This window comes from Artibeus jamaicensis, unplaced genomic scaffold (genome assembly GCF_021234435.1).
Source record: "Artibeus jamaicensis isolate MK-2021 breed Jamaican fruit bat unplaced genomic scaffold, CSHL_Jam_final contig_477, whole genome shotgun sequence".
NCBI classification, from domain to species: Eukaryota; Metazoa; Chordata; class Mammalia; order Chiroptera; family Phyllostomidae; genus Artibeus; species Artibeus jamaicensis.
In genome coordinates, this window is record NW_026521854.1 from 393,473 (window position 1) to 416,108 (window position 22,636).

The 22,636-nt window shown below is 48.8% G+C and overlaps 1 protein-coding gene across 2 annotated transcripts in view; it reads right to left on the reverse strand.

Moving 5' to 3' along the window:
* DPYSL2 (dihydropyrimidinase like 2) overlaps positions 1-13,444 on the reverse strand; it is a 71,470-nt gene extending 58,026 nt beyond the window's left edge. The window contains exons 1-3 of one of the 2 annotated variants that reach the window (XM_037167101.2): positions 13,113-13,444; positions 9,742-9,830; positions 7,916-8,100 (exon numbers count right to left, since the gene is read on the reverse strand). In XM_037167101.2, the coding sequence (XP_037022996.1) occupies positions 7,916-8,100; positions 9,742-9,830; positions 13,113-13,151 (313 nt within the window). In that variant the 5' untranslated portion in view covers positions 13,152-13,444. Of the gene's footprint in view, positions 1-7,915; positions 8,101-9,737; positions 9,831-13,112 lie in introns of those variants that run through there. The other variant, XM_053668131.1, reaches the window with a different exon arrangement.
* Between the last annotated feature and the right edge of the window lie 9,192 nt (positions 13,445-22,636).

Consider the following 22,636-nt stretch of genomic DNA (forward strand, 5'->3'; position numbering starts at 1 on the left):
ATCAGTCCCCTTACCTTCAAAAAGAGGACCGGACACAGCAGGGGATAGAAGGCATTTTAGAAAACCTTGGCAGACATCCACTCAGCTTCCGCAGAAGTCCACCTGGGGAAACTAACATCGAGACCCACAGCTCGTAACCCTGGCTGTCCCCTACAGCAGTCCCCAACCTTTTTGGCACCAGAGACTGGTTTCAAGGAAGATAATTTTTCCATGAGCTGGGGGTACAGGGGGGAGGAGGTTTAGGATAATTCAAGAGCATTACATTCAAGCTCACCTCATCCTGTGTGGCCCAGTTCCTAACAGGCCTGGACCAGACCGGTCCATGGCTTGAAAGATGGGGACCCCTACCCAAGAAGCTTACAGCTACCAGAGCCCAGGCCCACCCTGAACAACGAAGTCAAAAGCTCTGGTCTCTGTGTTTTATGAAAACTCCCCCGGGGATTTTAGTGTGTACTTGAGGCTTGTAACTACTGCCCTGGCTCATTGCAAAATCCCTTCTACCAGACTCGGCCTCAGCCACAGAGACCCAGCCCCCACCACACCCTCTCCTCTGTCATTAGGGGAACATTTAGTCACATTCAAAGAAAGCTGCCTCCCAAATGGGTTAACCAGAAGGAACTCTAATTTCTACTCACGGCGGTGCCCCTGTATCATTACCATGGCAGTTAAGACGGACTAAAAGCAAGGAATTTGGGTTAATGGCTTCACCCAACAGCAGCAGCAAGTCAGAGACAGAGCCCTCAAAACCCAAAGAAATAAATAATCATTTTCCAGGGAAGAAACAGGGAGATGGGCTCAAAGAGGGAGAAAGAGAAGAAGGGGAGAGAGCCTCAAATGGAGGGGGTGGAAAATGCAAGCGGCTTCGCCAACCACTCCCAAGACAGTCATTTTCCTTGAAAAATTCACAACCTTTGATTTTTTAAAGGAAGAGTATCGGCTATTATGGGTTTTCATGAAAAGTAAAGCAAACCCGGGCAGGGGAAGTGAAAAGAGTGTTCTGTCCTGGTTCCTGTCTTGGACAAAAGGAGGTATGTTAAACCAAACCGCTGAAGTTACAGTGTGGTTGTGAGGAGTTTTCTTAAGTGACTACGTGGGTGAGCTCCTCCTAGTTACTGAACACCCTTTTCCTACCACTCAACCCAGAGTCAGGCAGGGCCCCTGCTTGGAGGGGTGGGAAGCAATGGGGGCAGGCGGGGAGGGGACGGGGACTTCCCAGCCCTAGGAATCCCAGGAAGGACGGCCGGGCGAGAGGGAGCAAGGCTCCGGGCTTGCCACAGCCCACACCGCAGCCAGAGCTGCTCTGCCTTTATCAGTCTTACCTGCCAGGTAGAGGGGCCCCATGATTTCACATGAAAGAAGGGTGGCCCCCGAAAAACAACGTTAAAGCCATCAAAAGTAGGAAGAGCAACAGGGATAAGGTCCTGTCGAGGCTCACGTAGCTGCTTCTCAGGCAGCCAGTGTGGGTGGCTTCCACGTGCTCAGGAGGCCTATAAACATAGAAATCCAGAAGTCTCTCTGCCCAGCTCACTCAGCCGGAACCCAGAATGTGAGTGTCCTTGGATTGGATGTCTGTGTGTCATGCAGGCTCTTCTGTAGCCACTCGGACCCCAGAGCCCATGGAATGCTAAACACTGAAAGGCCATCCCTCATGTCTGAAGACTTTGTAGAGCCCCATGACTCCCCTTCCCTCACAGCCTCTCGTGGCTCTGGCTGTCACTCTGGGCAACAGGACTGGCAGGAAGAGCCCAACAGTCTGCACATCCCCCTCACTAGGAAGTCAGGACAGTCTCTGGGTGCATGCCAGTGCCCCAGCCTCTGTGCCCACCCCTCAGGGCTGAGTCAGAACTGGAGAAGGGGGCAAGCAGACACCATCTGCAGAGAGGACGGCCCACCCCTCTGGGGCTAGGTGGTTCTCTGCACTACCAGCTCCCTCTCACCGCCAGAAGCCAGGCAAGAAACCCTCAGGAGATTAGGGTAACTGCTACAATATCCATGACATAGGCAGGGACTAGCAACCCAAACAGGACTGTTCCTCCTCTGGGAGGGCCGAGTAGACCTTAAATGCTACCGGCTAGGAGGCTGGTGTGTAGAGCCCATGTCAGCAGCCTCCATCCTGAGAAAAGCACTTAGTACATGTGCACGCTGGGCCTCTGGAACAGCTGTGCTATTTCTCTGGACACATCAATTTTTTCCTTTCTTCCTGCATTCTGCTTGGCACCAGGTGTTAGGTGATCAGCCCAAAATGTCCCAGGGAGTGGACAGATTCTCCCAGGCCAGCCACTTGTGGTTGCGATTTGGACACCACCTAAGCGGGCCCTGTCATCCATGTCCCATGGTGTCCCCTGGCTCGCAGCAGGCCCCCCTGTCCACTCATGTGTGGCCCCACCCACGTGGAGCCCAGGGAGAGGGCTCAGGAGGAGGAGACAGAGGGCCTATACCGACAGCCATCGGATACAGCGCGGCTTTCTAATCGCCGGGCCACGGGTAGACTTTGTGGTGACAACTCTGGTCCTAGACTTTGAAACTGTAGTCTGATGTGGTCGGGCTATTTTGTAAACATTTTCTAACCCGAGTCAAATGAATGATGCAAAGGGAATAATCAAAGTATCAATTACAGACACATTCATATTATAGTGTGTGTGTGTGTTCACACACGTGTACTCGTCAGAGCAGAGAGCAAACACAAATGCCACATGGATGAAAAATGAGGAGCAGTGGCTGTGCCACAAGGACACGGAGCCACGTCTCTCAGGGCAGCCCAGCCAGCAGGGCACCCGGGCACCACCTCGCCTGGGCTCAGGCTGCCTGCCTCAGGGCAAGGCTCTCTAGAGAAGCCGGGATAAGCCCCAAGGGTCTAGGGAATGACCTCTGAGTCTGCCCCGGTGCTCGGGGCCACTCTCAAATGGATCTGACCCTGCGCACTCAGGGCAAGAGCTGCTATCCCCGCCGCCTTCCAAGACAATCCAGATGGAGGGAGCAGTCCCCACCCACAGCCTCAAGCTGATACTTGGGATCTGGGCTTTCCCCTCCTGCCCCCCCCCCCCCACAACAGAACTGCTCCTGCAGGGACAGTGGGGGGGGGCGGGGCGGGCAGCAGAAACGAGGCTACTGGTGAAGAGACAGCAAACACAATTAACACCCCAGACTGTACATCCTCCTCCAGTCCCAGGAGTCTCAGACTTCTGGCATCAGTCAGGTGAAGCAGAAAACCAAGTCCTTGTTAGTGTATGTATATTTCTGTCCATCCGTCTGTCCAACAGCAGGCAGTAATAGGGCAAGTCAGGAGTGGCATGGCTGGGTGAGAGGGGAATATTGAAACCAAAGAGACAGAAGAGACTTGATCAAACTGTAACACCGGAAGAATGTCATAAGGTTCATGGGATAAAAGCCCAATGTTTGCCAAGGTGGCAGGAGGTTAACAGTTGATTTCAGTGAAAGGGGCTGAGCAGGGGCTTAAGGACAAAGGTGATCCCTAGGCTGGACAGGGGAAAGAAGGGAAGGGCATGCCTGACCAAGGTGACAGTGTGAGTACAGGCTGAGCAGCAGGACTGGGCCACGTGACAGAGGGCTCTGCGCTGGGCTGTATTCTCTGAGCAAGAGGAACCACAGGGGTCAGGGATCTCTGAGGACAGACAGACACGCTCAAAGCTGCACCCGAGAAAGAGCCCAGGCAGCAGAGGCCAGATATGGGGGCACTGGTGACACTGCTCAGAAGATGAGGAGAAGACAGAGGTCTGAAGCAGGGGCAGCAAAGGAATGGGTGCAAGAGAGAACACAGAGACAAACTGACCCGACTCAGCACAGGGTGACTCTGTGGGATCAAGCTGGCAAGACAATGCTGCCTCTCTGGTGCTGTGCACCAGAGAGAGGCAGGAGTGGGAAGAATGGCTAGTCCCACTGGGGAGGGCTGAAGGAAGGCCTGAGGCACACCCAGGAACCACACCCAGTGAGGGAATAACAAGTCCAGAGGTCAGGAGGAACAAGGGCCCTTTCCAGCATAGCAACAGCAATCTGTCCTCATCTTCTCTGGGTTTAAGTCCCATCCTGATCCCTGCTGGGTCGCAGGCAAGGGGAGAAGAAGCCCCCCCAGTGTGCAGTACCTAGGGTTCCGTACCTCTGAGGGAAAGCCTTGAATTTGGGTTAGCAAAAACGACAGGCTCTTGTCTCTGGGCCAGGGCTCCAAAGAGCTGGTGTGGACCCCCAGGGTCTGTACTTTCAAACAATCACCAGATTCAAATGCAGAATCTCAGGTCCCACCAGCACATTCTCTACTTTAACAGGTTGGGTGGGACCCAGGAAGCTGAATATTTCCGGATGCACCCAGGTGACACCTCGTACAGCCTACTGATTGTGCTCGGAGAAGCCCTGCTCCCAGCAAATGTTCAGGTCAGACCCTCCTGCAGCTAGTCTCTTTTCTTTGGCTCTGTAGAGATCCAGTGGCAGGGGGTTGTCTCTGCAGAGATGAGAGGTTGCTGGCACATCAGGTCTTTCACATCATGAAAGACCACATCTGAGTGCTTATTACTATGGCGGGTGCCGCTCTGATGCCTCCACACCACTATCTGAAATGACTCCCCCATCTTGCAGTTGAGGTGACTGAGGTGTCAAGTCAAGTCATCCAGCTACTGGTGGTGGAGCCACAGCAGCAGTGTTCCACACCTGCCACCCACACTGAGACGCGGGGTACATGTTGGTGAGTTGTGCCCTTCCCTCTGGCCTCAGTCTTCCCCTCTCTAAAATGGAGAGAGCTGTTCCTATCTGCTTCCTGGAGACTCTGGGGTCTTAACAAAAATGATCACAAGACCACTGGGAAGCCAGCAGAGGTTTCCCCAAGCAGCATCCCTGCCACCTCGGGACCCTTCAGCCAGGCCAGATGCTGCCTGCAGAGCTCGTGTGGAGCTCGTGCCCACCCATCACTGGATGCAAAGGGCAGAGGGCGTTCCTTCCACCCACGCTGAGTGCCTCACACAAAGATCTCGTATGCAAGCCCCAATGGAAGGCTCTGCTTAACGGCAATAATATTATTCTCTGCTGCTGGCATGTCACCTCCATTTTTAAACTGAGAACATTCGGCTGCATTTTCCTCTGCAGACAGGGTCGTTTCAGACAGAAATGTAGCCTCCAGGTCCTATGACCTGAGAAACACATAGCAGGGGGCACGAGAAGACTCACCTGTAGGGCAGGTGACATACATGGCTTGAAGAAACCCAGAAAAATGGAAGGAGGGGCAGGCTTTGTTATACTGATTTATTTCAATGGCTTGTTTCTGCAAGTTCGCACCTGTGGCTTCGATACTCATTAAAGAAGCTCCAATTTCATCGCAAGAGCAGATGGAACAGACCATAGATACCAATGAAGTCACCTTAAGCCAACTCTTCCTCTTTGCAACGCTTCCTCTCTGAGAAGCGTGCCCGGGCCCCACACTCACTTAGAGCAATGCACAAAGTATGACCAGCCAGCCGAGAAAAATCCTGATTTCCTCATCTGCATTATTACCACTTAGCTCCTGAGGGAAGGGCAGATTAGTGGGAATTCTATAGAGGTCAGTAACCACGGGGGTCATTTGTAAGAGCAGTTAACATTTTTCTCTGGCTGGAATGGCAATGGAGTTTGGGATGACCACTCGGACCATGGTCTCTGCCACTCTTGATGACTTTCATTATTCAGAGTTTGCTCATTCAATCCTCCTACTCTTCCGCCCAACTGACTGCATGCAATCGCATTCAGCCTGACTGAGCAGGGCAGGGAGCCTGAGTTTTCTCTTCTCCTTCATTCTGCCATTAGGCCAAATGCTGACTATTCAAGTCCCTGGGCCAGGTGCTGGACTTCTGCTGGTTCCCTTGTCCCTGCACAGAAGGAACCATCTGGAATGAAGGAAAAGAAGCACACAGCCACTGAGAAAGAAGGCCAAAGAGAAAGTCACAGCATCGGCAAAGAGGGATGTGCCCACCTGGTAAAGGTGGAAGGGAAGGGAAGGCACAAAAGGAACAAGAAGCAGGAAGCAGGTAAAGAATAGGTCAAGTGTGAGGAGCAGAAGCACATTGCAGAACGACAGAGAGAACAGACTGAGGGGTCTTTCACGTGCATCCCAGAAAAAACAGGGCCTTTCTGCACCCGTTGAACAGAATGCATTTTATTAGAGGTAAAGAAACTATGCCTCTGAGCTCAGTGACTCGTCAAATGTGAGAGCTGGAAAGGACATCCAGGGTCATCCAGTGCAAATTCTCCATTGTGCCGACTAGCAGCTAAAGCCCAAAGAACTGAGAAGACTTGCCAAGGTCACACAGCAAGTTGGTGACGGAGAGAGACCAGGACTGCCAGCTCCTGGCTGGGGACATTTCTGCCACGGAGGTGGGGTTCCCTCCCAGCAACTCCCCCCACAGCAGACCTTGCTGACCACTCATTCAGGAAATGTCACCTGTGGCTTATGAACACTCCATGACCAATGCAGGGGCCTATAGGGACCTCATCTGAACTCCACACCAGAGGCAGACTTGACCTTGCAGGTTGACACTCAGTGCTTTTCTAGTGTGACTGCCCAGCTGGCTCAGAGGAGGGGCAGAAATGTACAGGGGTGCCAAGTGCATCCTTACAGACGGTGCCGACCAAACAGCAGGCTTTCCCACTAGGCCAGAGTCCCAAGATGTGAATGGGGCCCCCTTGAGAACTCCCCTACAAGGTTAGAAAGTGATGTGTGCAGCAAGAAGTACTAAGGCTTTGACGTGGAAGCTCTTTAGAAGGGCAGAGATGAGAAAGCCGAAACAAGACAGCAGTCCCTGATCCTTCAGACCCGTGAAAGACCAGGGCTGAGACAACACGCACGCGGAGGTGGGTATGGGATTCAAAGTGGAGGGGAGTTCAGGCTAGGCAGGGATGGCAGGGCAACGTTCTTCCAGGAGGGAGATGGAAAAGAGACCCTGTAGCCCCAGGTAAAGAGACCATCATTCTGAAAAACAACCAGTTAAAACAGGTTTCCCTAAAGCGTAAATAGCTAAGTTCTTTTGACTTTGACCCCTTTCTGAAAAAAAACTGTTAGCTTTTAAGACAGATTGTATGTTGACTTGCACTCTTGAATAAAATCTTTTTTTTCTTAAATATGTGCCAGCCAGGCCACTGTGCAGCTTGCCTACCTCCTAAAAAACACGATGCTATTTGTCAAAGGGACAACCCATAGACATGTTGGAAACCAACCACTCACAACCAAACTCCTAACGTGGTATGACCCCAGGAAATATACTTTAGATTTGGTGGAATGAAAAGCATAAATCCTTCAAAGCAAAATATGAAGAGCAACTGGCTTGTTGGTGGGAGCAACTCACCTAAACAATAATCAATATTATCTATGGGTCCTTCTCCAAGCAAGACTGCCCAATTCCATTTATGTCAAATCCAGGCCAGGAAGAATTGCCCCCATTTGGTTTTCTTATCAGTGGAATAGAGATTCAAGCCCAGTTCAACATCAGCTGCACGCCATCCTCTTTCTGAGAAGATGCGCCCTCAGGAATTCTTGAGAAATCAGAATCAAATACTTTTGAGCAAAAGCTCGAAACTGACAGCTTTGAAGATTATTCTAAATGCTGTGTTTGCAAAGTGACCACAGTCAAATCCCATTTTCAAGTTAACTTTTGTCTAAAAGTTCTCAAGCAGAGAAAGCCAGAAGCCACTCCTTTTACCCTGCCACAACACTCTGGATCCGTATTCTCAAGTTCTACTGCCAAAATCAGAGCTGGACAGAAAATGCAAGTGAGAAGGCAGGACAACTGCCTGGTCCTCCCGCCCTCTGCTCCCTCAGGCAACAGATCAATCTACTGCTCAGTTCGGCAGCTCCTAGACGGAAAAGAGTCAAACAACACAGACTCATTTGCCCATGATGAAGATGCCCAAGTGCTAATATCATTATTTTAAGCTGTCTTACTGATCATGGTGGTTCCACCAGCCAGGGCTGCCTTGGTGCCTTGAAAGAAGTCATCGGCCGAAGTCATTCCCTGCTCGGGCATCTGGAAGCGGGTATGGACGTCGATCCCACCGGGAATCACCATCCTGGAATGGGCCTCGATGGTCTTCACGCCTCCTGGCACAATCAGGTTTTCTCCTATCTGCCTAAATAAAGGGCGAGGGTGTGACAACGGTGGTCAATGAAATGTTCCCAAACTGAATGAAATCTGAAAGACACGTCCACAGGCCCTAACCCATCTTTCCCTATGTTCCCCAGACTTTTCCAGTTACCGTAATTATTCGCCAACACATGTGCACTCCCCACTCCATACCCTTAACTAAGAGGCAACGAGGCACTTACTAGAAAATAAGTCGAATAAGGCCTCAGAGGCCCAATCAAAACCCCTGACATCAAATGATAATGAGGCCCCAAGAAATTCACATCAAATGCCGTTATACTTTCTCTATAAACACACAGTTGAGATAATTATCCTATAGCAATTTCCTCCAGACCTGGTTGTACTTTACAAACATGCACTCTTCATCAGATCCTTTGTAATATATAGAAAATAGGGGAGAAGGAAAAAAACAAATAAAAGTGAACACTATGATTTAAATGATTCAAAAATTTGGAAGCATGGCATTAGCAACTCAGATATAAGGCAGAAAATTAATAATCATTATGTTCAGAGACATGAATTCATTTCCAATTTTATTTTTTTTAAATCTCTGCTACATCTTTCTACCAGTTTTTTTAAGGGAAAAGTAACCAAGAAGTTGATAAAGTTCAAAAACAAATTAGTGACAATAAATGTAGCACCCAGGCCTGATCACTTCTAGGCCAGTGTCCTTTGCTGGACCAGACCATGCTGCTTTCTAACTGGGGGAAAATGGGACAGGCAAGTCATGGTATGTGAGCCCCTGGAGCAAGACTGTCATAGGCAAACACACATGGAGAAAACATTAAGTGTGGAAATGGTAAGGCCTATTTTAGGTTCATAAATCAGGGTGTGAGTTTCCAAGCAACAGACACATCCACTGCAGTTTTGCACTCTTTAGGACCAGTTTGCTGCAGCACTTGATGAATGCTGCTTATTCAAAAGGTATCGTTTACAGTGGTGTTTGTCTTTAAACAGATGTGCTACTCCTCTGGAGCCCTCTGAGCGGTCCCAGGCGGAAGGGCACTCGGATCAGCTCACTTAACCCTCCAGAATCCAAAAATGCCCTGCTGCTGCAACCACTCCGTTCTCAGTGACACGATACTCAATAAACCCAAGGGCCACCTTACTGGTGTTTGTTGGCACTTAAGAGAGCAAAACCTGAAATTCTCTCAGATGAGGCAGTAATTTGCCTGTTACTTGGTAATTAATTTGTTGTCCTTTGGCCCCAACCACTTAGATTCTTGATTCATAAAGCAGATGTGCTATATTAATGGAAGAGGATATAAGTCACATTTGTGTCCTTCATTTGGGAAAGCCGTGGAAACAACTACATTCTAGGAAAACCTTTAATCTACTCACTAGATCCTTAAGCATTTGAGCTGGCAACAAGAACATATTGTGTCACCTGGGTTAAAAATAGTAAATTACATAATGTATAAGGAAATGGGTGTGCATTTAATTGTGGCTTCGAATTCTCTAAATCTTGAGTTTTCAAATTCACTAATTACTACCAATCAAAATGGGCTTAAAGAGATACTAAGTCACTCTTTGACATCACTAAAGTTTAGTATGTGTGTGAATTGTAGGAGATGCTTGGGGACACTGGAAAGTTCACAAATTCCTCTATATAAGGAATTACACTTACTTGATCAACCCATCTTCCATGTATATGTCTGCATAGAATGACTGGTCATCGTTAACAATTTTACCTCCTTTGATCAGAAGACGATCACTCTGAAACAAAAACGTAATACAGTCACCATGAATTCCTGACTCATGAGAAACTCTGGTGCTAAGACAAATGAGCTAAGGACACATTCTCACTATTCCAGTGATGCTCAAAATCAGCCAGTTTTGGAAAGGCTCAGTGATCTTGGTGAGCCTGTCTGTGGCAACCTATTCATCACCTGAGTCAGAACATACTGGTAAAGCTCAAACCTTATCACAGATTTTAAAAACAAACCAACCCAAAACCCTCTTTTCAAAAGACAATATTTTTTAAATGGCTTTAGGCTAAACTTTATTTTTAAAAAAAATACACCCACATTTAGGGAAGTCAATTCTCGGCAAGCTTTGTGTCGGGAAAAATTAACCAAAAGTCTGTTGTCATGGCAAATGCAAAACAAACACGCTTGGTTCCACCACAAGTTTTCAGTTCATCATGTTCATTATATCTGCACTTCATTTTGAGGTAAATCACAGCGATTGTAGCAAAGAGAGAAAAAGACACTTCAAGTATGCACTGTTTTAACTATTAGTCTCTTAAGAAAAAGGTAGTGTTCTGACAAAGTAGAGGAGATGGCAAGTCCCAAAATCTGCCACCATCATAAAGTGTTGATGCACTTATAATACAACCAATGAGAAAATATATATATGATAAGCAGCACATGAGGGCCAGAAATGCAATGAAACTGTTACATTGTGAGTTATTTCTATCCTAAAGGCTGCTGATGGAATGGAATGTTCAAGTCCTACAGTCCATGGATACACACCTGTGCTATTGCATAATGGTTTGAAATGTTACAAGTTAAGCCACAGACTGCCCTCTTAATATGCAAAATATTTCAAAGGAATGGCATTCATCTTGACAATGGCTAACTCAAAATTGTTACAAAACAATACTCTCAGTAAGTGGTATTTAGATTTAGCACCTACCAAAAAAAATATTTTAACTAATCAGTAATAAAAAAAATATATAAACTACAAGAGACCTAGGAAGGTTTTTTTTACACAAAAGTACACCTGTGGATTTACAAGGTATTTATTGTTTCTTTAACATAATGCTTAAAAAAAAATTAAGATCATTTAAATTCTGTACACTCCATCCTGTTGTAGACTTTGGCAAGTTAATGGGACTAAAACAGTCGACGATTTTTGCACTTGTATAAGGTAAACGTAAGAACCTTTACAAAACCCCATCATGTACACCATGTCACCAAAGCCTCAAAACAAATCAGCGAGCTGGATGAGCCAGATTCTTAGCCCCCTGACACATAGAGAAACTAAGGCACAGAGCAGTTAAGTCACTTGCCCAAGGTCACCTGGCCCAGTACACGTTCCTGTCTACACAGATCTCCCCCTCAGAATGCAGCTTTGACAGGATAAATCCTGCCAAGGAGGCAAGGAGAAGCCCTGCCCTTCACCACCTGCTCCCTCATTCACTGCAGTACCTGTCCCAGCCATCACTGCGAATTCCCCAGCCAACATCACACCAAGAAAAAAAGAAAACATCACAGCCCTGTTCATTCCAGTGCCTTCCAGAAGGCTCCTTACATAAGAGGCTGGCCGTGATGATGAAAGAAGGAAAACCATGCAATACAGGTCCTCCACAATGCGACCCGATTATTTTAAGGGTAGAGGGGGCGCTCTTTTAAAAATCGGTCTTGTTTGCTTTTTTTTTTTCCCTCCCCACACTGTCAAAACGAAACTGCCTTTTTCATTCACAAAGACAGAACATTATTTGAGGCTGGCACCAAATCTGCTCTCCACCCCTACTCTCCAGACTCCTTCCTCCCACCAGAGAATACAGAACGTCGGGTCCCCAGCGCACTGCCCTTTGGGATCTTGGTTGGGTCTTTGGCCTTCTAGAAAAAACTAGTACCCACCCTCTCTGTAGAGCAGCCTTGTTCAGCCTATAAATTCCTCTTCAGCACACGCTCCCTCCCCTGGGCATTTGTTTCCACATCTCACCCTGCGGATGGGTGTGACCTGGTGCATCCAGGGGAAGCCGAGGTGCCCCTGGCTAAGGAGGAAACCAGAGCAAAAGCGGGCCCTCCCTCACAGACAGTCCTGCACATCTACACTTTTCATCAAAGATTCCTTCGCTCCCTGCCTCAGCCCTGGGTTCTACCCAGCAATCAGCTGACCAATTGCAATTGCACATCATTATATAACAATGAATTTCCCTCGCGTTCCATCCTCCCTCCCCAGGATCTCATTTGGGGAAGTACAGAACTACGACTGGCGAAATTTTTTCCAGGAATAGATGGGAAGAGGATGGGCGCGGTGGAAGCAAGAACCTGCGTTCATCGCTTAAGCATCGCCAGTTCATCGCGGAGATGTTTTTTCTAGTGATTTACAAACTAACCATCCCAAATCCCATAACTGCACGGACACCTCCGGCCTCCGTGATCCCGTGATCATTGTCTGGCCAAGGCCAGGACGGGCCATCTGCTCCGCGCGACGCACAGCGCCATTACCTCCCGGAGCTCCGCGCTGTCCCCAACGCCTACCCTCCCAGCCCGCTTTGTATGCGCCAACACGGACGCCTCCCTGGCTGCAGGAGAGGCAGAAAGACACAAGAGAGCGAGCGCAGAGCCCTGCCAGGGTTCCAGCCCGGAACCGGAGGGCGAGGAAGCCAAAATCGCCACCAAAAACCGGTGCATGGTCAACAAAAAGCCCACGCCTGGCCCCCACCCTTCTCTGCTCATCACCGCGTCCGTTTTTCCTTCCCGTTTCCACAACATCCTGGTACATCCTGCCCTTTCAGCATCCCGCCACTGTCATTACGCGGCCAGGCTGAAACCCGCTCCTTTTTCTAAGGAACTGGAGGAAAGCTCCAGAAAGCGCTTTGGGGGGGAGGGGGGGGAGAGACACAAAATGAATCCATTTCCCATCTCCCCTTCCAGCTCCTGGAGTCCAGCCTCGCAGCACGCAGCCCAAAGAACAATATCCCAGCTTCAACCATGCATATTCAATCTGGCATCCATTTGCTTACTACACCCCACAGGCCAGCACTGCAGCATCTCACTCTGACAATAAAAGGATGCAGAGGCTCTGGCGCGCTACCCAGGACGATTGGAGTGCACTCACGCTCCTATTTTAATGCCTCACAAATCATGTGGCTTATATTTCTATATGATTGCGTCTCCCACCACCACGATCGCCGTCTTCAGCAACAGGGGAAAAAAAGTTGGGTCTCTTTTCCTCCCCCTCCTTTGAAAAAAAAAAATCCTGAGACGTTCTGTGCCACAAAAGGTTGCTGGCCGACCGCAATTTCCCAAGTACCAAACTCACCGTGATGCGTGGAATATTTTTCTTCCCCTGATAAGACATCTCTCTCTTGGGAAAAAATTAATTTCAAGAAGGCAGCTTTAAATCAAAAATTGCCAGGAAAGAGTTGAAATTTTTTGCAGGATTTAAAAAGGTGCAACAGCTTAGCTAGTCTTGCTGATAGCAAATTCCAGGAGCGTAAGAAATAAATGCAATCCTCTGTCTCTCTTTCTTCCTCTCCTCCAACACAGCCCCAGCTAGGGCGGAAAAAAAAAAGAGAGGGAGAGAACAGGAGGGAAGGGGGTGGAAATAAACTACAGCAATAAAAGCCTTGGTTCAAGTCGGCCCACGCGGCGCATGCGCCGCCAGCCACTCCCTTTCCTCTCAGGCAAGAACCATCCGCTTCGGGAGAGACGAGCCCTGATTGGCCAAAATCCTGGGACATGCAAATGATGCAGGAGGGAGCACGAGCGGCGCGAGAGCGCGAAATGCTGCAGTGAGAGGCGAAGGGCGGCGGTCGGGGCGGGCGCCCGAGCAGGGAGCGCGCCTTTCGCGCCCTTTCTTTGGGCCAGGGTATCGGGGACCGTGGCTGGCTGCAGCAGCAAAGGCAACACTGGCATCGCAGAGATAAGGGAGGGGTGATCAAGCAGAAGAGAGGGAGCCCACCCTAGAGTCGGTGGGCTTCCGTGCAGTGCAGCCCAGGCGGCACGCGCACCCGTCCGCGCGTGCCCGGTGGGTGCCCGCCCGCGCGCCAATCCGCGGAGGCCGCAGCAGCAGCCCCGCGTGGGGTGACTGCTCCGAGCCAATGGCTTCGCTAGCGGCGAGCACGCGACCGCACCGCCGGCCGGCGCAGCGCCGCCCGAGAGGGGCGCCGGAGCCCTCCTCCCGCGGCCCCCCGCGCAGGAATCGACGGGGGAATTCAAATGGCAGCGAGCTGAGGGGAGGGAGAGGGGCAGAGAGGGCTCGCCGTGGCGCCGCCCAGCCCTACGGAGGGGTGGCTGGACCTCAGCCTGCCAGCCGTGCAGCTCTGCGCTCCGCGGGGCTCCCCCGGGTGGGGGCGGTGGTGTCCAAGCGAGGCTAGAAATGTAGCTCGAGGGCAGGCAACTGGCTGCAGGCATCCGCCTCGGAGATGGACCGTCCTGCCCTGAACCATCCTTGTGCCTGAGGCCTGCAAGTAACTTGGGGCAGGGGCCCCAGCAGCCCCTTGTCGAGATGAAAATGGCCCAGTCTAAGGCCTGTTCTCTTTAATAGTCACTCCCATCTAGACACATTTAGGGGTCGCATTTCGCTGGTGCCTGCAGATCTGTTGAGAAAAATCTGTTGGAATCACAGCACCCAAAGGGCACAGAGAATTCACAAAACTAAATACGGGCCTCAATACTACATACTGAAGCGGAAAGCGAAGTGAACTGGAGAAGCAGGAGGAATGAAAGAAAAAGCGTATGTCCCAAAAGAAGGGGAAACTGAGTCGTGGAGAAAGCCTCCTGGAATCACTTATAAATACAGGAGAGTCTTGATTCCCCCATCAGAGAGTCTTCTCACTCTTACAGTGAGCATTCAAGGCCTCTCTTCCTGGCGAGGACGATTGAACAGGCCTGGGACCCTTGCCTTTGCAGTCCAAGTCATGCTCTGATGCTCTTGCTTTAGAATCCCTGTGAAAGAAAAACGCTGGTCCAGTTGATCCCAAGCAGTCTACCAGGGGTCATCTCTTTGGAAGACTGCCCGGGCAGGTGCAAGGGCTAAAACCAAAGGCAGCCATGGTTTTGGGGGCTTCTCTGCTCGAGATCAAGCAATAGCTAGAATTCCTACATAATGTAAGCCACCCAGCAACCAAAAAAAACCCCTCTATTTAATTGGCTCACACTTGCTCATCAAAGATTAACCAGATGAATACAAAATAATCCTAGGTTTACCGTGGGTCCACCTTCTAATGTCTTTCTGCATCTGGTCACTTCGGCTGGTTATCTGTCCAGAAGGTGTGAAATGTACATTTTCACTTCTTTTCCGGTAAATTCTAAAGTCTCAGAAAGGGGCTGTGAGGTATGCGGGAAGCTGTGAGGCATGTGAGTCCCAGAAAGGGGCTGTGAGGCATGTAGGGGTTCAAGTCAAATCTAAAAACACAAAATGGGCCTTCCTAACTGTGAAAGTCAACAGTAGGTTCCAACTTGTGGGAGGTGAGGGGATGGGAATGAGTAGGGCAGCAGGGGGTCTCATGTATCCTATGAAATCACAAGAAAAATACCTCTTGGCAAGCAAGTAAATAAAGAGATTCAAATCAATGTAAAACAAAATAACCTCTAATTAGATTGTTTGTTTATATTCGTGTTGTTTTTGTGTTATGCTGTTGAATTGTTTGATCTTAATGGTTTTAACTGTATCTTGCTAATTACCAATTTGCCATTGAATATTTTGCTTTGCAATGAAAGCTCCCAAGAGCTTGTCGGACTTATTTCTATAGCCATTGATATGAGGTTCTTAGTCCATAATTGACATTTCCACTCATAAATATCCAAAGATATAAGGTTTAAATTGATTGGTCTGCTCTGACTAGGAAGAGCCTAAGAGTATTTGGCACCTGGGAGATAGCAAATAATTTTAATGGACCCAGGAAAAGAACTGACTGCAATCTGCATTTCTTGCCATTCTTATGGATCAGTGCAATGCAGTGAAGTACAGGAGGGGAGGGAAGAATTTTCCACCCACTTTGCACTGATAAACTTGTTCATATACTCTACTTTTTACGCTGCCTTTAGACAAACATCCCATGAAAATTTTCTGTAGTTTCAGATCATTATCCCTCTACCAAATACACAAACCTTTTTGCAGGTTTGAGTTTTCTGAATTTTTTAAAAATTAAATGCATGTCAAACATGAAAAAGCATCGTAAGATGGCCTATTACACATTATGACCTCTCCCAAGGCCTCTGCCTTCTTGTTCTTGTCCCCCAGCACCCAGAAGGGGCAAAGTGTTGTGCCTAAACGACAGTCATTTCATGAAATGGTTCTCTGCCTGGCATTGAGTGGTCTGTGGTGGGGAGAACCTGCCTAAACAGATCTGTGAGCACACGGAGTGAGTTCTACCCAGGAGCCTGTCAGGCTCTGACCACAGCCTCCTCTGCAGCTTCACTTCCCATCCCGGATGCCCACACCTTCATCACCATGCTCAAGGGGCAAGCAGATGCACACGAGCACACACTGCCCCTTCTCAAATCTGCGCCCTGCCCTGTGCCATCCCCTTCACCTCCCTCTCTTTCCGTCAACACTCCCTTTAAAAGTGAGCTTAAATATCACCTCCTTGGATAAAGTCTGCCCCCATCCTGCCTCCTAAATAAAGTCTTTGGTACAACCTCCTGTATACACTATTAACATACATCCCACCATACTGTAATCATCTGTCCATTTCTGCTATTGCAGCCTGACTCCTAAAAGCTAAAAGTTCGCATTCCTCTTTTTCCAGGAACCAGCAGCACACTGCCTGATCCTGGAGGGGGCCCCCAATATTTGGTGAATAAATAAGTGCTCCCATTGCTAAGACAAGAAAAGCAGGTTCTTCCACATCACCATCATGGTGGGTTTTGATGTTAACAGCATCCCCAACTCCAGCATTTCTCTTAGCACTGTTGCTTTGCTGGGTCTTCCTTCCTGGCAACCCAGCCCCTCTCCTACAAGTCCCTGAAACTGCATGTTATCCGGCAGCTTGTTCTTCCTTGCATCGCTGTAGCTGCCTGCATTTTCAGCTACACCTCCCCTAAACAAACTGCCGCGTACCATAAGCCCGAGAAAAAACACAGAGAGCCTCCAGTCCTAAAATGAGCTCCAGAATCGTCAGAGGCATCTCCAGTAATTCTTTTCTCAGCACCTATTTTTTAAAGCCTCCTCTCTCCACCCTTCCATTACTCCTTGCGCATGCTTAGATCATACCATTTACCATATAATACCACCTGGACTATACCATCCTCACCTATACTATTGCTAAGTGAGCGAGATTTTCCTTCCATTTAAAGTTGGAGTTCACAGAGATAGAAAGTCTGTCCAAAGTCTTACTCATGTCTCACCCTCAGATAGGGGTGAGGGTACAAGAAGGATGGGCCACATGGATACGTGTCTGAGTGAGGGCATCTAGTCAATATTATTAAGAAGTTTGCGCCATGCAACCTGCCAGGAACTGGGGGTAGGAAGATGGAGTGCTGTCACTCAGAAGTTGCTGGCTGGTGGCTGCTTTCAGTTCCTCAGTGCCACGCACAGTGTGTGTCCTTCTGGGGACCAAGCCAGTCACTGAGCTTGGTTTCATCTTCCCCCTTTGGGAAGCAGAAGCAACCATTTCTGCTTCTGTGGCTCCGCCTGGGCCTCTGCAGAAGTGTAACGCTCAGGATGTCACAGAGCAGAGAAACTCCAAAACAGAAATTGCTGACAGAAGGAACAGAACCTAGATGTGGCAAAGGAGAGAAACCCTGAGTCCCCACATTGATGCAGTACTGACGCCAGGGGCTGTGGCCTCAGATGCAGCTCACAGAAAAGTTAAAATTAACACGGTAGTCAAGAGAAGGTACCAGAATTCTTTGCCAAAAGCTGCAGGCATCAATTAGGACACTTGAATGGAAAGTGATGCCTTCGTTCCTGCAGATGGAACCAGGCCACAATGATCATTTTCTCTGAGCATGCAACTAACTCAGAAGGGGCAGTGTCTGCAGAGGGGCAGCCAAGGGCAGAGGGGTCCAACACGCCTGCCCACAACATTTCCCCGCTGGTGCATCCTTTACCTGGGGGGCACAGAGTGGTGGCTGATAATGGTCAGGAGTGACTGGCCCTCTAGATGCTGGTTTTGCTAGAACTGGATAGACTTTTGTCAACTCAGTGGAGGTTGTGCAAGCATCCTGAAGAAGTCCTCACTGCACGAAGATGTGAGGCTTATCTGTCCAGGTGCATCAGAGTTCAGAGGAAGGTGTGCAGTTCACAAAATCCAGTAAACTTGGCTTTCTCCTCCAAGACTGTCTCCGGTTCAAACCCAATCCTCCCAAATGACCCTTGCATTTCCTACCTTGCGCACTGTCCATCCTCTGTGTGACTGCAGATTCTTCCTGAGGCTTTCCTACAGAGCATGAGATAGACAGCATCTTGCGATGGCCAGCACGCCCCAGTCCCATTCCCTGGTAGCAAATGAGGAAAGTGCACTGTGATCCTCTCTGTCCTTGTTCCACTGGTTGGTGACTTGGGACTAGGACAGGGCCTTGTTCCAATGTGCCTGGGTCTGAATCACCTGCAGTGATTTTGCCTGTACATTGGAATCCCTTGGGTCCCCAGCTCAGACATCCTGCTTGGAATCTCCAGGGATAAAACCCAGGAAGGTTAATTCATCTACCTCTGGCCACTAGACCACCCCAGCCTCCTCTTGCAGAAGAGGAAGCAAGGAGAACACTCTCACTCCCCACCTAGGACTATTCCAACTCCCCAAAGTACATCAGAGCTCTGCTCTTTACCCAATGGGAAGATCTTATGAAAAAGTGATAAATATTATCATCAGGGCACTTCCACTTGTCTGCCTTCCAGTTAAACATTGTTATATAATCAATAAGGAGGGAATTAACATTTACGGACCACCTACCACAGTCTCAGTATACCACTGGGTACTTTAAATACATCTTATTTAATTTTCCCCAGATCTTACTAGGTAAGTCTTCATATCCTCATTTTATAGACGGGAGAGTAGAGCTCAAAGAAACCTCTTGTTCCAGGTCCAAGTTCATGTAAGAACAAGAGCTGGGTTCTAATTCAGGCCTGTGTGACAGCCTCAAGCCCAAGGGGGCTAGTTGTTTCAATGATAAAATACTTGTTTAGCCAAACCCAGGACCCACCTTGTGAAAAGCAGTGGCCCTAGGTGGTCTTCTGTCTCTTTCTTTACCCCTTTCAAAATCCCTGCCTGCCACTCCAGGCTCCTAGAACTTCCATCAGTCCCCTAACACCTGCATGGGTACGTCAGATGCCCCCCCTTGTCCCCAAATTAATTCTCTGTGTCTGTCTCTCCTTATCACTCAACAGGACTCAGTTTTTTCCAGTGGCCCAGTGGTCCTCTCATTAGAAACATGGCAGATGAGTGCCCAAATTTAAACAAGCAATGACTGTGCTGAAAGGGGAAGACCCTGACTGGCAGGATTTCAGATAACGAAGCGGGCTGCTTGCAGGAATCAAATGGAAACCGGTTACCAAGACTGCCTTGCTCCCCAGCCTCGTCCTAAGCTTCCCTCCAAACACAGCAAACCTGGTTTCCTCCAAACCTGCTTTCCTTCCATTTTCTTGCAGTGGCCCTGCTGCTGTCCCCTCTTCTCCCATTCACTGCAGGGCTGGCTCCTTCGCAACCTGTACCCTCTTAGGGAAACCCGCCCTGAGCACCCCATCTGAAGTTGGCTCGAAGATTCTCCACTCACCCCATCTCAGCCCTGTCTCCTCAACAGCAATGATCACAAGTTGGAAGTATTTTTGTGCATCTGTTTACTTGGGTGTTTTTAGTCTCTACCTCTCAGTTGCACAGTCCCCAAGTCACCCTGTTCTCCACCCTACCTAGCAAGGCACCCAGGACACTCAACAGGCATAAGTTGAATAAGCAAACCAGTGGCAGGCAGATTCTCTCCAGTGACCACAGGCAGGTTTGCTCCTGGCCCTGCCGCCCTGAGCCAATCTGCTGCCAAGGTGACCAGGAGCTCGTCTTCCATCTTTTCCTCCCAGATTTTCAAAAGGCCAGGTGGCAAGAATTTACCTCAATGGATTAGGTCACAGGGCTTGTAGTCCAGTTACTCACTGCAGAGCATGCAGGATCCTTTCTCATTGGGATCTGCCCCCCAAAGCATCAGGCCTGACCAGCACAAAGTTCAGTGCCCCCTGCTGATCCAGTTTGGCAACTGCAGTTGGGGTCCCCTTTCCAAGCTCAAGTTTCAGGCTGGAGCTGCACCACACCCTGAAAACAGGGCAAGTTCTTGCCAATCTGGACCCATCTTGATTCAGAAGCTGTGTCCATTCCAAAAAGAGCCAAGAAAATGTGCGAACTGTGTGCCCAGACAGTAAGTCAACAATATTTCAGGAGTTGGTCTCTTAAAAGAATCAACCACTTACACAGCAAAGGAAAACATCAACAAAATAAAAAGACAACCCATAGAATGGGACAACATATCTGCCAATACATCTGACATGAGGTTAATATCCAAAATTTATAAAGAACTTACAAAATCAACACCAAGAAAAAAATCAACCCATTAAAAATGGGCAAAGTACCTGAATAGACAGTTATCCGAACAGGCCAATAGATGTAGGAGAAGATGCTCAACATCAGTAATCATCAGAGAAATGCGATTAAAACCACAATGAGGTATCACCTCACACCTGTCAGAATGTCTATCATCAACAAACCAACAAACAACGAGTGCTGGTGAGGATGTGGAGGAAGGGAACCCTAGTGCACTGTTGGTGGGAACGCAGACTGGTGCCTCCACTGTGGAAAACAGCATGGAGATACCTCAAAAAATTAAAAATGCATCTGCCTTGTGACCCTTGATTCCATTTCTGGGGATGTATCGGAAGGAGCCAAAACACTAATTCAAAAGAACAGAAACACCCCTATGTTTATTTGCAGCCAAGATATGGAAGCAGCCTAAGCATCCATCAGTAGAAAAGTGGACAAAACAACTATGGGACATTTACACAATAGAATACTACTCAGCCATAAAAAGAAGAAAATTCTACCCTTTGCAACAGTATGGATGGACCTGAAGAACATTATGCTCAGTGAAATAAGCCAGTCAGAGAAAGACGAATGCCATGTGATTTCACGCAGATGTGGAATCTAAAGAACAAAATGAACAAGCAAAATAGAGACAGACTCATAGATGGAGAGCAGGCTGACAGCTAAGGGGGGTTCAGGGAGGTCTGGGGGTGAAGGGATGGAGCAAAAGGAAAAAGGACTCATAGACATGGACAACAGTGTGGTGATTGCCAGGGGGAGGGGAATATAAGGGAACTAAATGATAATGGGAAAAACACAATAAATAAATAGTAAATAAATAGATAAATAAATTACCCATGTTCCAATATTGAGAACTATTCACTAATTCAAAAACACTCCATGCCTCTTGTCCATTTGTTCAGACAGGTTCCCTAGAGACCTCATTGGAGTGATTTACTATCTTCATCACTGAACTCTTAGAGCAGTGGTCCTGTTTGGATAATGTAAAGATCTAAAACGCTGACTTTTCCCTTAATCATATTGATCTTGATCTTCCCCCTACTTCCCCACCTCCCTCTTTCCTGACCACCCTCCATTTGTTTTCAAGTTAGTGAGAGCCTTTTATCCACTGAGTGCCCGCCCGAGGAGACCAAGGGGTAACCCAGAGGTGAGCTCCCAAGCTCCCCGTGTGGCCCCTCCACGTGTACGACAGGGTGCTGTGCACAAGCAAAGCCATGGCCACAGGGTGGGGGAAGGTACATGCTGAATTCATCACGGGATCCGGAGAAGCTGTGTTCCTCTGGACCTGGGCTGGGGCTTCTGTGGCCCAGACTCACCCACCCAAAGAAACAGAGCGGGACCTCATGAGAACATGAGGATAAGGAAGTCACCAAAAGGATAAAGAGTCAACTGGGGTTGTGCTGGAAGCGGACTGTTCATCATACATGTGAGCATTTAAACTAGATTCCACCTCCATGGCAGCACTTGGCTAGCAATGGCAGTCAAATCAAGGGAGGAGTCCGCCCACCTACACCCATTACGGGGCTCAAGGCACCCTACTGTTTCTCAGGAATTAAGAAATAAAGTTAAATTAGTGAAAAGGCCTCTTGAACGTCATTGGGCTGAGAGGAAGAAAGTAATCCCAGGGGCCTGAGAGTAGGGGGCCATAGTGCCCTTCCTTTGTTCCTCCCCACACCCCCACCCTGTACCACACACCTCCTGGCCCCAGGCCACTGCCTTTGTCTGAGGGGTCTCCATCTTTCCCAGTTAATTGACTGGGCCCCTGCTTCTGAGACTTACTCAGTCCTGAAGTCAGGGCACTTTTTCAAAAATGCAAATCTGACCTTGTAACTCTCCTGCACATGTTTTACAGACCCCGCAACACCTCGGTCATGAAGTCCCAATCCTGAGCAGGGTGGGTATCCAGGCTTTGTGAATAGTCCAGCCTCTGTGAAACCTCTTGCCTTCTTCAGTGCTCTCTGCGTGCCTGTGTCACACCCCAAGCTCCAGCCACATCAGACTCCAAGTTCCCTGGATGTGTCGGCTGCTTCTAACCTCTGTGTCTATTATTATAATCAAATCCCCGCCTGTCCCAGTACCCCTATCTCCTCATTGACCCTCACTGACCCCTCATGCATCCCCTCCTGGGTGCAGCCAATCCTAAGCCTGCAGGTGGAGCTGACCACTCCTTCTGTTAGGGACCATGGGCCCTGTACACACTTCTAGAAAAACGCCTGACACCATTCCCTGCGCTTTTTCTTTATACATTCTTTCATTCTCCCACACAATGAGCTTTATGAGATCAGAAAGCCTCATATACATTGGGCACATGACAAAT